At 46.3% G+C, this 11,959-nt stretch overlaps 1 protein-coding gene across 9 annotated transcripts in view; it reads right to left on the bottom strand.

Annotated features, from left to right (window-relative positions):
- Window positions 1–5,324: 5,324 nt before the first annotated feature.
- Window positions 5,325–11,959, bottom strand: part of HMBOX1 (homeobox containing 1) — a 184,993-nt gene continuing 178,358 nt past the window's right edge. For 3 of the 9 annotated variants that reach the window (XM_079925774.1, XM_079925773.1, XM_079925772.1), the window contains exons 10-11: window positions 11,831–11,902; window positions 5,325–10,175 (exon numbers count right to left, since the gene is read on the bottom strand). In XM_079925774.1, the coding sequence (XP_079781900.1) occupies window positions 10,038–10,175; window positions 11,831–11,902 (210 nt within the window). In that variant the 3' untranslated portion in view covers window positions 5,325–10,037. Of the gene's footprint in view, window positions 10,176–11,797; window positions 11,903–11,959 lie in introns of all 9 variants that reach the window. The other 6 variants (XM_079925780.1, XM_079925779.1, XM_079925778.1 and 3 more) reach the window with 2 other exon arrangements.

The raw sequence follows: 11,959 nt of genomic DNA on the forward strand, positions 1-11,959 counted from the left end.
TCAGGGTAATATCACTAGAGAGGCTGCTGTGTACATTAATACAGCACTAATGCCGTTCTCTTTCCAGTTTAATAGCTTCAGTGAATGATGAAGTGGAAGGATAAGCGTCACAACTTCATGCTGGGCTCTTAGTTCCAGTAAAGCAAAAGGAGAGGTTTCCGTGCTCAAAGGAAGCCAGAAATCAGACAGATTAGTTACACCTGACCTGGAGGGAGTGGGAAGTTACGAAGAGAACAGGTGTCCTGGGACCAGCTCTGCGTGCACACTGGCTGGTGAGTCACGTGCGCCTTCCTCGGGAAGAGCCCACACCTCCCTTCTGAAGTCTCCCCCAGCTGCCACCAGAGATTCCAAATCGGGATCAGCACCTCAGTGGAAAGCACACGTGCCTTCTTCCCTTCCCTTTAAGGGTGGGTTTATTTGGTGGGGTGAGTGGAGTGGATAACCAAAACCCCCCACGAGCCGGCTAATGAAACAAGGTGCCTATTACAAGGGCCACCAATCCCCAGTGGTCAACATGGGGACCCTCTCCCAGGGCCACTCCCAGCGAGGCCTTGCTCCTGGGGCGGTTCCCGTTCTTGGGCTTCAAGGATGCTTAGGGCACGACTAAGCGGTCGGAAGAGAGAGAAGCGACAGAGCCGGCCCCTGCAGAACCACCTATTGAGAGGTAAAGAGCTGGAGAATGGGAGGGAGGCGCATGGATTTTAGTTAGCTGAGTCCTCAGGTCAGCTTAGAGCCCGTGTCCCTGACAACAGTCACTGAGCTGCCACACCAACCCCAAGGCAGCTCGCCCCTGAGCTGGACTGTGGTTACCAGAAAGTTCTTACGCCGAGCCAGAGAGAGCCCACGGCAGGGCAGACACTGATCCAACACTGGCATTCCAGAGCCTCCAATCTCCAAAGCACTGGCCCAGCCCCACCGCCTCTCGTGATTGTGACGGAAGGGACAGTGGACTGAGCTGGAATGGCTTAGCGAAACTTCCAAACACAGGCACTGAAAAAATGCTCCAAGAGCTGAATAGAGAGAGAACAGGAAGAGTGAGCTTTTAATATTCTCTGCTTCCACTTAGAGCACCTACCCCCAAGCAATGCTAGGATATTCGAGTTCCCCTCAGAACTCAGACTGTGACAGCCAAGATCTTCCATCCCAGCAAAAGGCAAGACCTTCCCATTCACCTCCTAGAGGCGGAGATGGGGACAGGGGACTTGAAACAAGAGGTTTTGCATCACAGCAGCCAAGCCTCACTGCGTTCACTGCGTTTCTGTAACCATGAGTAACAGGAGAAAGGCCAAGGAGGAAGGATGCCCTGGTGTCTAGATCATCACAGTGACACTGGTCCAGTGTCGGCACAGAAATGATGGCGGGGCAACAGTGCACCAGGGGGGAGTCATCCGGCAATGCCTAAGAGAAAAAGGAACAGGTTAAGTACAGAGATTTCACTCAGCAGGGCCAGGCAGACATCCTGTTAATGTTCTACCAGGATGAGAGAAGTGACTGGAGATTTTACTTGACTTCATTTAGGGGGTACTGCTCAGTATGGTCTGTGAATCTTCAAGAATCAATGAGACAGTGAAAACACTCAGCACAGTGCTGGGCACACAGGACAAGCTAGCAAGTGTCAGCGGCTACTTCGAGCTTCAAATGCTTGGGAGGTACGATGATTTAGAATGACGGCATCTTTACTCTGGTTACTTCTGGTGTTTTCTTCCAAAAAAATACATATTGCAGGGGTAAGCACTACCTGTATTTTCACTGATTTTGGTAAGCTGGCTTTATTTTCTTTTTAGCGGGGCTGCGGGTGGTAAAGGAATATGTGGTGAAGGGTTTTCTGAGTCACCAAAGTGGCCTGTGGAAACATCTGGGGAGGGAAATGTCTGGCCAACTCCAGTTCTTTTTACGTAGCACCATCCTTTAAGCAGCACATCTAATACTTTGATCCCTAAAGGAGTAGATTGTGTTTGAAGGTTTTAACTGCAGTGATAATTCTATTTTCTTTGAATGTAAGCAGATAATCAGAATGTTCTGCTGGCTGGCTGAATGCATGTCTCACAAATCACAGAATTATACTCATCTAGTCAGTTTTCAGAATCGCTAATCTTAAGACAGATTCTCAATTCTAATGGGGATAGTTATCTTTCAGCAGTTGGGAAAATAAGAAAAGGGATGGGATACTGTAGTCTTCGGGGTCATGAATCCACAACCATTCCAGCTGTCAGATGACCAACAGGATCCCATAAAGAAGTCCCAATGACTGCACGTCTATCTTGAAAGCAGGTGGCATGCAGGAGTCGGGGTTAAGTCACTTTTAGATCTTGTAGGAAAAGCAGCACTGAGTAAAAACCCTTTATGGCATTATTTTTCCTGTTCTAGCACAACTATTACACATTTGATTGCAAGTATTTTGAGGGGGAAAAAAAAGAATCCCAAGGCAGAACCTTTATATCCAAATTCCGTGTGTGTGTGTGTGTGTGTGTGTGTGTGTGTGTGTGTGTGTACTGGGGGCTAAAGGGAGAGAACAGTTAGAAAGCAGCAGCCTACCTCAGCATTTTTATGAAACTGAAGTTTAATGTTTGGGTTAGGATTCCCTCTGATATGTGGAGAGGGGAGAAGATGGGTAAAAGGGTAAGCAGGAAAGTATGAACAAAAGCAAGAGCTGTATTTTTCTTTAGCGGCTGCCACCTGACCCTGGAGTGTCCAGACCTGAACAAAGGGCTCAGGGGCCAGGCTCACCAGCACAGCCAGGAACCTCAGGGACTGAAACGGCTTGTGAAGGGCCACTTGGCACTATGTTGGGTGCTGGTATTTGTGTAGACTCACTCTTGATCATATAACTGAAATGACGGGAAAAACCAAACAAGGCATATTCTAGAGAAAGGCTAGATAGTGACGCAGCAGCTCCCGTCCAGCCTGAGGCCTCAGGGTGAGAACACGGGCTTTGTGGGCAGGCCATGTATGGTGTCAAGACAACATGGTGCTCCATGGGACAGGGTGGGTGGAAAAGAAAAAAAAAGTGGGAGGGAGAGAACATGGATGTGGAAGGGCCAAGGGGGGGGCAATCCCACTGACACAGCAGAACAATGGGGAAAACTCAGGGTAACCAAAGGCTGCTGACATGAGGAAGCTGGCAATTACCAGAGATGTGAGCAAACCTGGGTGAAATTCACACGTGTCCTTCTCCACCAGTAACGTTAGGACATTGCAAACAACAGTATTCCACTTATGCCGCATAGTTCTCTACAGACCATATGTTTTAGTTTATTCATCTGTGTTCGTGTCATGTCTTCTGCTCTAGCTCAGGAAAAGCCTATCTAACTCAAGTGTAAGCTCCTGTTTGAAAAACACTTCCTGATGGTGACGGCAATGGAAGTATCAAGTGACCAAGGGAAAATGTGAATTCTAGGGAGCTCGTGAAGCAGGAAACATCAGGTAAGGCCGACACGTGACCCTGGCTGGTTGGCATGTGGGACAGAGTACTCTGGAGGCCTCATCAGTGGTTGACTCAGTTTGGGATTCTGACTGTAGTTTCTGCCATAGATGGAGCAGGTTGAAACTGGATGTGAGCGACAGGTTTCATGTGACTTAGTCTAATGGGGAGCAGTAATCAAAGGCTTCCATTCTGAAGCTGAAATAACTCCAATCCTTCTCTTTCACTTAGGAGAGGACGCGAACACTATGTCATTATTTTAGTTTACTGAGTTGCTGTTCCAAATGTTCTTGGGAGCATTAGTGCTAAAAGGGAACAGGGAATGGGAGATCTGCCATTTTCAATCACATAAAGGACGGAAATCCTTTTAATTATGACCATGCCAATCTACATCTTGCTGTTAAAACAGCTAATTACATGTCAGGAGGACACTCAGTCATTCAGAACAATTGTCGTTATATTTTTATATATTCATTCTGTGCCACCCCCCTCAATCGCCATGGTTACAATTTGAAAGGATTCAGGCAAACCTTCATTTGCTCACAGCACACCAACGTGAATCTGAGAGTTAATTATGACTGTATAGAGCCATTTTTATTTAAGGGAGAGAATGAAAATGGAGTCACGGGGGCCGGCGTCCCGAGGTGGTGTGAAGCGCCCGTGGAGCCGTGCACACTCGCCCGCGCCCAGGCCGGCTCACACGCCACTGCCGCCCCCGCACCCACCGGAGGGCACAGCGCTGCCGTCCGGACGGGGGCAAGATGGCTCCCGTAACTGCCCAGGAAAAGGGATGTCAGGAGGGAAGCGCAAAGGCCCCCCGCAGAGGCGTCCTTCCGCTTGTTGTGCGGGAGCTGCGGCTAATGAGAGAACGGGTGTGAGACGTGTGTGGGAAACTGCAGGGTGTAAAAATGCTAGTTAGATTTTGCTTGAATGGACAGATTTAGTTCTGCTCACTGCCTGGCCCCAGGTGTCACAGGAGGAATGATAAAAATGAAGCCCAGGATAGGCGTACCTGGAATCCCAAGGCGCCTACCACGTCCTCGAGGTCTTTGGGTGACAATAAGAAGGGGATGCAAGATCCCCGCGTGCAGCCAGATTTTCCCTCTCCTCCCTCCCATGTTTATTCCCCTCTTGATTAGAAAAGAAAACCATTGTTACCGGAAACTAGATTTCTCAAGATCGTTAGCTTTCCTTTTGCTGCTGTTTCTCATCCCCACTAAGGAAGAATAATGAAGCTGGTATGGAAACTTGGTCAATTTATAAGCTTCCAGCGATTAGTGAGTCAACCATCGACCCTCTAAGACGGCAAGAGTAGTAGCTTATCACTTTTAGCCTGTGAGAATTAAGAACAGCCTTTTGTATAACCTGTTTGTGAGAGGGGTTTCTGTGACTGGAAATGGACTTATGGGCTTGATGTGTTTAAAAAGCCTTTCCCACCACCTTAGTGCGGCAGTTCTCTTGAGAGCAGTAAGGAAATCTTTCCTCTTAAGTGATTATCATCTTTTGAAAAGAAGACCCTATCATGAAGGCAACCGCAGTACAGAAAAAGAAAGGGCCCCTGCTTTGACAGCACACCACCGTTAGGGCAATCCTTCCAGGATAACCTGGGCATTCACGGTTGCCTCCCGGGGAAAACCTCCCATTCTCATTATGGTGCGATACCTTTAAACTGGGTAATTTAGGTATTACCAGGTAATGGCAACCAGACAATATGGAGATTAAGAAACAGAAGAGGGTTTCCAGGGCATGCAGCTCAGTTTGCCAAATTCAATATGGCTAACAACTGATCCCCCAATCCTGAGTAAACATCCTTGTTATTTAGAGAGCACACAAAAAGGAATGTCTTACGCAGCTCCTAGCCCTGCCCCGCTGCACCCCCCCCCACCCCACCCCTGTGCCCCGCAGAGATACCACCAGCAGGAGCTGGTCAATGTGCCCAACGTTCACTTGGGAAATCTTGACAAACAAACGCGGCTCAGTAAAGCTATAAATGGATTTGGCTGGTCTCAACGCAGCCCCAATGAATACAGTAGTAAAACATCACTAATAATCACAACAACAAAATGACAAACTCTATCACCACTCTGACATAAGATTTAAATCACACACAGTGATTAACACAGAAAACCAACGCACGAGTAGAGGGTCAGGACTATTGAATGTAGAGTGCTACTGCACACAAGGTCATCAATAAGAAGAAAAATTATTGCCTAAGAATCTGTTGAGACTCATTGGGGAAAAAAATACTCTGGTGGTTCTCTGAACAACAACAAAAAGAGACAAACAGCAATTTTAAAAGGCAGAGCCACGAGTTAAATGGGAAGACTGCTTCTACCCAAACCCTTCTTAAGACCAAAGAGAGAGAAGGACTTGACGTTCACATTTTAAGGACGGGGGTGGGGTATCATTTATGAAAAAGGGATTATTTCCACTGTTGTGGGCAGAGAGAGTAGCTGGTCAGCGGAATATGTAGCTGGTCAAAAAGCTGGGCTGCAAGACAGGAAGGGGTGTTTGTGTGAAGAGATGGACCACACCCACCTACTCTGCCTGCTGCAGAGGATAAAAAGATTCCAGCAAGGAGTCAGCTCAAGATGAGACCTTGGTTTGGAGCCCAGAGGAAAAGAGAAGAGGAGTTGTTCACAGACAGAGAGGATGTGACTGTAGATTCCTGATGAAATGAAAGTCTGTTTACTTACACTTGGTGCCTGATGGTTGAAATCCAAGAGGGAAGTGTGTAAAGACAGAGGCCGAACAGGGAGAACGAAAGCAACTGTATCACTAGCTCTTCACGAGTTGTCCCTTTTGAGGTAAAGGTGCTGTTCATCAGCAACTACTGCCATGATAAACCTACAGGACACGGGGGCTGGGTTTGCATCCTCCCATACTGAGGGGCTGCTCCCTCCCTCACGTCCTTTTAGGTGATCACCGCGCCTGAGCTGAAAGGGGTCTTCCTGTTCGAGGATCTCTCTTTCTGTGAAGGACTACGAGACGTGGGGGAGAGCCCACCCACCGAACGACAACATGCGGGAACTCTACAGACTACAGGCGGGAGGAGGCCACCCAAAGTACTGAGACTTGAAGAAAACTGCCTTAAGGGGTGCTCCGGCCTTACAGGCTTTGCTGAAACAAACCACAATGTCTATTTGGTACTGACGGGTCCTGGAAGGTCGCAGATCAGAGTGTACCGTGTAGCCCTCCCTGGCCTTCATCTGCTGTTACGATTCTCAAGAGATGGGCAGAAATGGCATTAGGATGGTCCATCTTTAAAGGGTCCCTTTGTAAGGCTGTGTTTTAAGAAGGCTAGGAAATTTACCCATGTGACCACAGTATAATTCAATGAAAGTGTCTTAAAAGAATAACAGACAAGTTACCTGAACTGCTTGCAAGGTTTCCCCACCTGACACATTTAGTCTTCCTCACCTGGGAAGGAGCAGCCCCTGAAAGAGTCCTCGGGGGCCTGAAAAAAGTACAGCAGGAAGTGAGAAAAGAGGACAGAAAAACCGAAAAGCACACGATGGGATGCTTTAAGAGCCTGGCTATTTTCCCTTCAGTAAGAGAGCAGTTTAGGGTTTCTATTTTAATACCACCTCTTAAGCCTGAAAAAGCTTAAGAAAAAAATTTACTCCCCAAAGATATTACAAATTAGACAGTGGCAACTCCATATGCCACTGTAAGAACTAAGGTAGCCTGGAGAAGACAGCAGAGTTAAACCTGATGACAAACAAAAAACCAATGGTAGACTTAAATCGGGGCCCCAAAGAACTAAATTTTCACTTCTGGAGAAAAAGCAAAAGTTGTATGTAAGGCAGTAGATATTAGAGCAGACCGGCAGTCGTCTTTAATCAAAGAACTCCGCGTGCAGGGCTCCTTCCTCCAGTTCCTACTGAACCCAAGGCAATGCTGCCCCGCACTGGCAGACACATTCTTTCACTTTTCCCAGATTTCCAGGTAAGCACCTGGTACTGCCTTCATGGATACTCTCCTTTACTCTTTGAAGCTTTCTTTCCTTCCTTAAAGGTCCTAAATCAATGAAACCTTTTAGCTCTTCTCTGGCAATCACCCTGTTTCTTTAGAAACTGCAGCTGCCTTTACAGTTTGAGTCTGTTTCTTTAAAAGGACCAGCAAGAACAAATGATACTAGCAATCCCATCTTAAAGAAGCTATCAATTATAATAATCTCCTTACAATAAATCATGGATGTGGCTTGTCAGTATATTTTTCTCTCTCCTTTTCTTTCTGATTCAACTGAAAATAAGCAGACAAAATTCCACCGAAATGGAAAGATATGTTGTATTTTTTCTAAATAATATCAAAGGAAAGGAAAGAAAGATAACACAGTCTTCTAATAGAAATAAAAAGTCAAACACACCGAGAAAGAAAATGAGTGGGGGGATCGATCATTCCTGAGAATAACAAATGCTACTCTTGAATTCGTTGGTTCAAGTAATATAGTTAAACAGAAAAGGCTACTCCATTTTACTTCAATTCTTGGAAGCTGGAAAAAAATATATACATTTTCCCCCTGAAATCCAAGGACAAGAGCAGGCCCAGGCCCTGCCTGTAGCTCTATAAAGTCACAGACCCACAGAAGGTGGCACCTTCATGCCTCTCAAAGGCTTCCTCACACTGACATAAGCAGGATGAATAGACAGTGGAGGTGATCTCATCAGCGTGTGCCTTAGGTGGAGTGAGACCAGCTAGAAGCTGGCGGATGTTCAAACTCACTGCTGAGGAAAGGAGAAATGAAGGCGGCCAGTCATTCTCTCTCTCAATGGTTTTAAGTTGAAAACATCTGGTGGGGGAGGAAGGGTGAAGAGGTAAGGAAATGGCACCCTCCTTCAATTTTAGAATCACTTTCAGGCAATGGATAAACACATGACGCCCTGCTTAACAGCCAGGCCCATATTCCCCTTTAAACGAGGCTTCGTTGTCTGTAGGAAGGAGAGAGGGAACGAGGCAGGAAATAGAGAGCAGCTGTGCCTCTTTCAGACGCACCCTACGCTGCTACACTGAAGGCTGTTTCCTCTTACCCACAGTGACACTGTGTCCTTTAATCGGGATGCCAAGAGATCATTTTCATACAAGGCCAGCAGATGTAATTTTCTTGGACGCATGAATAGTTCATCATTTTGCTACTGGACGACAAGGTGATCACAGGGTGACTTTATAACTCAAGTTCACTGTTTGGTATTTTGAGTTCTCAAAATGAAAAAAAGATTTATCAAATATAAATATCTTTAAAAAGTAACAAAAGTGCTACATATGTGATCAAGGAAAAAAATTCCATTAGTTACTGCCGCTTAAAGTAGATTAAACTTTACAAATATTACCACATCCATTATCAGTATGGCTTCCAATTATTAAATAAATTGCCTGTAGCAATATAGCTTTTCACACCTCTACAAGGACAGAGTAAAGAGAACACCAAAGCAGTCACATCCTGTTGTATCTCGCAGACCCACCGCATAAGTGGCAAACGTCCCCTGCTTTTTTTCTGCTCCTAGTTAGGAAAGTATTTGCGTTTGTGAGAGTCAGTCAGCATAATCCCGCTATAAAGTCCTCTATCAACCTCTCATGTTGAGGGGGCTTCAGTTAATGGATACAAAGACTGGAAGTTCATTCACTTACTTTTGACCTTAGCTCCATCCTCGAAATGCCTTTTTTTGGTAGCAGGGACAGGGGACACAGACAGGAGGCAAAGCAGCTTCCGTGACGACCTCCAGCACCTTTCCAGGCCGGCATGTACCTGTGCCACGTACTGTATAGTGGTTCTGAGAACTGGACCTAACATCCATTAGACCTTCAGCTCATGTTTTTTCCCAGTGCTCTCAAGCTGGGCTTTGTGGGTTTGTTTTTTTTAAATGACTTTTGTTTTTTGTCATTTTTCTGTTTGTTTGTTTTAATCATGGTCCCAAAGGCAGAGGCAGTATTTTATCTACTTAAGTCACACAGCTTGTGAGAGGAAAGGATGTCTGTGTCAGGCATGTTAACATCAACCAAAATCTGAGATCGAGTGTTTCCACTGACATTCTTAGCACAGCACCCAAAGAAGTATAATCTAGCCACAGTGTGACTATTATGAGGCACGGCTTATTGCAGCTGGAAATCAATTCTTCCCACACTGAGGTGGGGGTTCTAGTGTCCCTTTTACTCTGTGGGTACTCCCCAAATGGCGTCTGTCCATCCTGGGCCACACTACCTCAGCTTGCATCCTACCAGTCTTGGGGAAGGAAGGGGTACAGACTAGTGTTACAGGAATCTAAAGGTACCCAATACACACAGCCTAATATTTGAGAACTGAGGGCTATCTAAATACCTGGAAGCACTTTCTTGGAATGCTAAGACAGAGCAGCAAGATTTTCTAGCCTCGGGGTCTGGGAGAGGGAAGGTTGATTGGTTGGTTGGTTGGTTGGTTATTATTTACTGGGAATTAATACTGAGAGTATATGCAAAGGCTGAGGGCACCATGCCATCTTCACAGAACAAGACCCTAACGGCTAACTGACATACAAGAAACTGCAAGTTATACTGTAAGAACACATGTTAAGGACCGAGGAAAGTCTGCTAAGGTGCTACGTCTAAACTAAGTTAACTTCTCGTGTCCAATCCTCCCTCATCAGTCGTCATCCAGGGCCTCTGTCTTGATTTCGTTGGCTCCTTGTCGGGCCAATGCCAAGATAGTGTGGTTGACTGCTGCCATTTCCACAGCTAATGAGATGGGGTCTTGGTGGTCACTATGGCTAGTGCTGTCGTCCTAGATGTGCAGAGATAAGAAACAAATGTTATTAGTGCACTGGTAAAATTCTCTAGCTCACAGAAAGGCATGCTGCGGGCAAGGGGAGGCAGAACATTCGTGGGAGAAAACAGAGTTGGGGGCGTCATGATAGAATAGAGGTGAAATGTATTTAAGTAGACACTGAATGGATATAGGTCCAGAGACCTCGGGTTGGCATTTTTATGATTCAACAAATAAAAAGCACTAAAATGTTTTTTTCTTGTTGAGAATTTTTTCCTTCTATCAGAAAGATTGCTGGGGATGATGATCAAACCTGGACCATTCCAAGTTTGCAACAAATACAACACTAGTTACTGAAGGCCAAACTAGGTGAGCTTAAATTCTGGATTGGTGCTCTTACAAACAGATTATCAGAATTCATAGTATCTCTCTACTCAACTGAGAAGACTAGACAAAACTACAGCACCAACACCTTTCGGATAAAAATGCATTTTTGTAAAAAACAAACCAACCCCCCCACCCAAACCCCAAACTCTCAATTACAATAGGACAAAAGTGTAACTGCTGGAAATGGCTTCCCGAGAAAATGTCACCTGGCATTCTCCCACTGTAAGGGAGCCGGGCAAGGGAAGTGCAGGTGTCTTACTTGGAGGGAGTGTGAAGCTCGCCCTCCGCAACGCCGATGTGTTAAACAATACAGCTGTGGAGGAAACTGGCACTGCAGGATGTTCGTCAGGCGCTGAAGATGGTGTTTCACACAAGGGGTAAGTTTCTCACCTGTCACATCTTCAGGGGAACTCTGCATCGAAAAGCTTTGGAAAAGGGTGAGTCCCTTTGGGCGAAAAATAGCATGGCATGTGTTGCCCTTAGGGCATCTGGGAGAAAAAGTGGAAGTGATCCACCTACATTGGTAGACTAAAAACTAACAGGAATGTTTCCACTTAGACTCACACAACATTCTCTTGAGTGAAACATGGAGCGCTGATTTGGAGTCCTCAGAGGGAAATTCTGTGCTCATTCGCACAGGCTGGCCTTTAGTTTAAGTAGGGATCAGCATGGAACTGCTGGTACCCTGGCAGTGGCAGTGTCTATGCTCAAGCCGGTAAACAGGGGCTGCAAAGCGGTCGGCAGAAGGCCACAGTGGACTCTATTAAAAGAGCTGGCCGAGGGGCAAGGTAAAGGTGTACATCAAATAGGAAAGAGCAGATGTTTTCCTGCTGGGGCCTAGGAGAAGAGACCGTACATTCTCTTCATATTCCAAATGGAATGAGTTTAAAATCCTATAAAAAATGTAATGAACTCTGTCAACAGATATGTGGGGGGAAAATTCCCACATTCTTAGTTACTGAATTATTCCATCCAGTGGCTACAATTAAATATATTTTCCCCCTAAGCAGTGGAGAGTAAGTCAGGGTGAGGTGGGCAGACATGCATTTATGAGAGGGTGTGTGTGTCCATGTGCCAGAGACTCTGGAGGAACCCACTATCTCGGCACGAGGGTTCCCACGGCAACGGGGCCGAAGTGGGTGGGCCCTTCTACTGTGTGCTGGTCCGAACGTGTCCAGGCAGGGTCACAGCTGCCCGCAGCCCCTAGTGTCTCTCGGACAGTGAGTGTGTGTGTGGTGGACGGTGGAACTTGCTTGTTTGGATCAGATCCTCCTCTCTTCTTCTACCTTCTCTGCTTCTCTGCCTCCCTCTGAACTTCTTCCCTCCTCCTCCTCCCCATTGCGTACTTGCCAAGTATCCTGTTATATGACAATAAATCCATGTGGGTGAATAACGATTTCTCACAAATTCACTTT

The sequence above is a fragment of the Stenella coeruleoalba genome (genome assembly GCF_951394435.1).
Source record: "Stenella coeruleoalba genome assembly, chromosome: 7".
NCBI lineage: Eukaryota > Metazoa > Chordata > Mammalia > Artiodactyla > Delphinidae > Stenella > Stenella coeruleoalba.